Source organism: Myotis daubentonii, chromosome 11, assembly GCF_963259705.1.
Source record: "Myotis daubentonii chromosome 11, mMyoDau2.1, whole genome shotgun sequence".
NCBI classification, from domain to species: Eukaryota; Metazoa; Chordata; class Mammalia; order Chiroptera; family Vespertilionidae; genus Myotis; species Myotis daubentonii.
The window spans coordinates 9,977,756-9,980,949 of record NC_081850.1 but is presented as its reverse complement, the minus strand read 5'-3'; the positions used below and the strand labels follow the sequence as shown (position 1 = coordinate 9,980,949).

Sequence of the window (3,194 nt, the reverse complement as noted above, 5' to 3'; positions counted from 1 at the left end):
TTTAAAGTTTATTGTTGTGTTTTTGTCCAGAGCCTTTGCAATTTGCTGTGTATGGAAGCTCAGAGAAAGCCGCACAGGCTCTTCTCAGCAGTATTTCACGGCCATGTTGATTCCATCCTCTGAAAACTATAAACTCACCTACTGCTCCACGGGTAGGCTGCGCTTTGGGACGCACCTGAGCTCTGGCTACACCTGAAACAGGTCACAGGATCTCAGCATCAGGAGGAAACCTGGAAATCAGGCATGTGAGCCAGAGCATGGCCCCACCGTGAAATGCAAGGGTCACTCGTCTCTGTTCCATCAGTCTGAGGATGGAGACTTGGAAAAGCAGGTGTTAATTCATAAGTGCACTGACACTTGCCATCTGAGTTCCCATCCTTGTTTTGTCTTCCAGGTTACACAGACATCCAGATTCCTTGCCCACAACAGGCACTTAATCATTTTTTAAAAACAATTATCTGCTGCTTGCGGATTTTGTCCACCTCCTAAAGACAAGTGCAGTGGAGATGAGATGATCTTGAGTCAGGACATGCTGGGGGCCACCCCAGACTCTCAGGGGCTTTTGGAATTTGGAAAGACAGTTGTCTCTGTAAAACCTGGTTCTTTCTGGAAAGCAAGGTGATCAAAAACCCTATTTTGGAACTTACAGCCTGGACATTTGACTCTGTTCTTTTCATTTCTACTTTAATAATCCTAACATTTCCCAACGCAATGACTATCCTTGCCTGGACCCAGGGAGGGTTGCATATAAGAAAGTCAACAAGAGCCCTGGCTGGGTGGCTCAGTTGGTTAGAACATTATCCTAACCACCAAAAAGGTTGCAGTTCAAGCTCTAGTCACAGCACATACCTAGGTCTTGGGTTCCATCCCCAGGTGAGGCATGTACAAATCGATGTTTCTCTCTCATATCAATGTTTCTCTCTCTCCCTCTCCCCCCGCCCCCCCCGCCTCCCCCCCCAAAAAAATCAACAAACATTTCCTCAGGCCAGGAAAAAAAAAGGCAACAAGAAATGAACATAGCTCTTTCTCCGTCATCGAGGTGCGTGCGTTCACTTCTCCTTCACCATGTCTTCCCACAAAACTTTCAGGATCAAGAGGTTCCTGGCCAAGAAACAAAAGCAGAATCGGCCCTGTCCCCAATGGATTTGGATGAAAACTGGTAATAAAATCAGGTACAACTCGAAGAGGAGACATTGGAGAAGAACCAAACTGGGCCTATGAGGAATCACACACGAGAGATGGCTGACATATTTATGCTGTATCCAGGTTGCCTACACGGTTAAATGATTGAAAAGATCACTACTGTCTGGATAGTTGGGGCTTTTTAATTGGAAAATTAATGGACTCATGGTTTTGCTCTGTTGATTTTTTTTCTGCAGTAGTAGGTTGGTTCAATAATAAATGTGTGAGACCTTTTAAACTGCAAACAAACAAACAAACAAAGAAATGAACATACTAGTATATAGAGAACATACTGACAGCTGTCGGGGAGGAGGGGTGCTTTGCAGGGCTGGATGAAAATGGTGAAGGGATTAAGGAAAACAACAAGAATAAGTCATAGACAGGGACAATAGTATGGTGATTACCAGAGGGAAAAGGAGGGTGGGGATGTTACAGAAAAACCGGACAAGAACCAGACAGCGCTCTGAGAGATTGGAGTTACACTTTATTCACCGCGGCGGGCTCAGGGAAATAAATCCAAATCTAAGCCAAACTACAAGCAGAGCTTCCCTTTTTATGGAAGAGCCAGCCCTTTGTATGCTTGCTGGCGGCGGCCTTGAAAACTACACGGTTCTATCCAATTAAAAACTGCACCTGGCATGGCATTGGGTGTATCTAGTCTAGTCTCTGGCCTACAAGGTCAGATAGCTAAGTTTATCTCCCCCGCTATTCAAGCAGGCTAGAAAGCAAAGTTACTTTTTTTTCAGAATAAGAGGCCGTCCAAAGAATAGCAGAGAATTCCAAACAGCAGTTTTACAGAATAGGGGTTTTCCTTCACAGGGAGAGGTAAAAGAGGTTATAGGAGGGACAAATGGTGATGGAAGGAGACTTGACTTGGGGTGGTGAAAACAATACAATATACAGCTGATGTATTACAGAACTGTACACCTTAAACCATTGGTTAATATAATTTTATTAACCAACATCACCCCAATCAACTCAATTAAAAAACAAAAGAAAAGAAAGGAACATTATCGTTCCAAAAATACTGTCCTCATCTGAAATTAAGGGGCTGGGAGGAGAAGGGAATGAAGAATTAGTTTAATAGGTACAGAGCTTCAGTTTTGCAAGATGGAAAATTCTGGAGATGGGTGGTGGTAATGGCTGCACAGCAATGCGAATGTACTACATCAAACAATAGGGAGCACAAACAAAAGCGGGGGGAGGAATATGTAGATGCAGAGCTGAGATAAAGAAAATAAGAACAAAGTATTAGGGGAGTAGGGGGAGGAAAATGGTTTAAAATGAAGAAGGGAGAAAAGAAAAGAAAAAAATGTTTGAAAAGGAAAATACAGGAGAAAGCGGATAGACCTAAAATAAGAAAAAGGAAAAAAAGATGAGAAATCAGGACAGAAAGAAAAGAAAAAAAAATGAGTAGTAAAAAAAGAAAACAAATGAGTAGGGAAAGGGAAGAGGAAAATTAGATACAGGAATGAAACAACAAAGACTAGAATAATAACAAATCAGTAACGCAGACAAAGAAGATAAATTTTAAAAGGAAAAAAAGAAAGGAAGAGAAAAGAAAGTAAAAAAAAGAAGTGGTGTTCTTCTCAGCAGAGCCTGGTGCCCCCTGGGAGCTCGCTTCGGATCCCACCTGTCTGCCCACTCTGGGCTTCCTGCGAGGTCCTCAGGTGCTGACCCTGTCAGGCACTGACCCCTTTGCTTTCAGCAGCCTGCTTGAAGCTCCAAGTGATCCACTGAACTACCATTTGTGTCTGTCTCCACAGATATTGGCTGCAATCAGGAGGGGCCAGTCTGTCCTCTAAAGTAGGTTTGTTAGCAGCATGGGGCCCTGGGCTGGGTCTGCAAGCTTCCCTGGTTCCCCAGGCTCCGCCTCTGCCCGCCTTTGCCTGTCAGCCAGCTGTCAATCTTAATCACTCAAAAGTCTGCTTCTGAAAGGGCTTCAGGGAGGGGTGTGTGTGTGTGGGGGGGGGGGGGGAGGGGGAGGGGGGAGGGTCCCTGTCCCAGAGCTA

General features: G+C 44.5%; 1 protein-coding gene across 1 annotated transcript; it reads left to right on the top strand.

Annotated features, from left to right (window-relative positions):
• The first annotated feature begins 1,012 nt into the window (after positions 1-1,012).
• Positions 1,013-1,328, top strand: LOC132212731 (large ribosomal subunit protein eL39-like). The gene has a single exon (XM_059658730.1). It carries the CDS (start codon positions 1,066-1,068, stop codon positions 1,219-1,221), a length of 156 nt encoding a protein of 51 aa, XP_059514713.1. The 5' UTR covers positions 1,013-1,065; the 3' UTR covers positions 1,222-1,328.
• Positions 1,329-3,194: the final 1,866 nt, after the last annotated feature.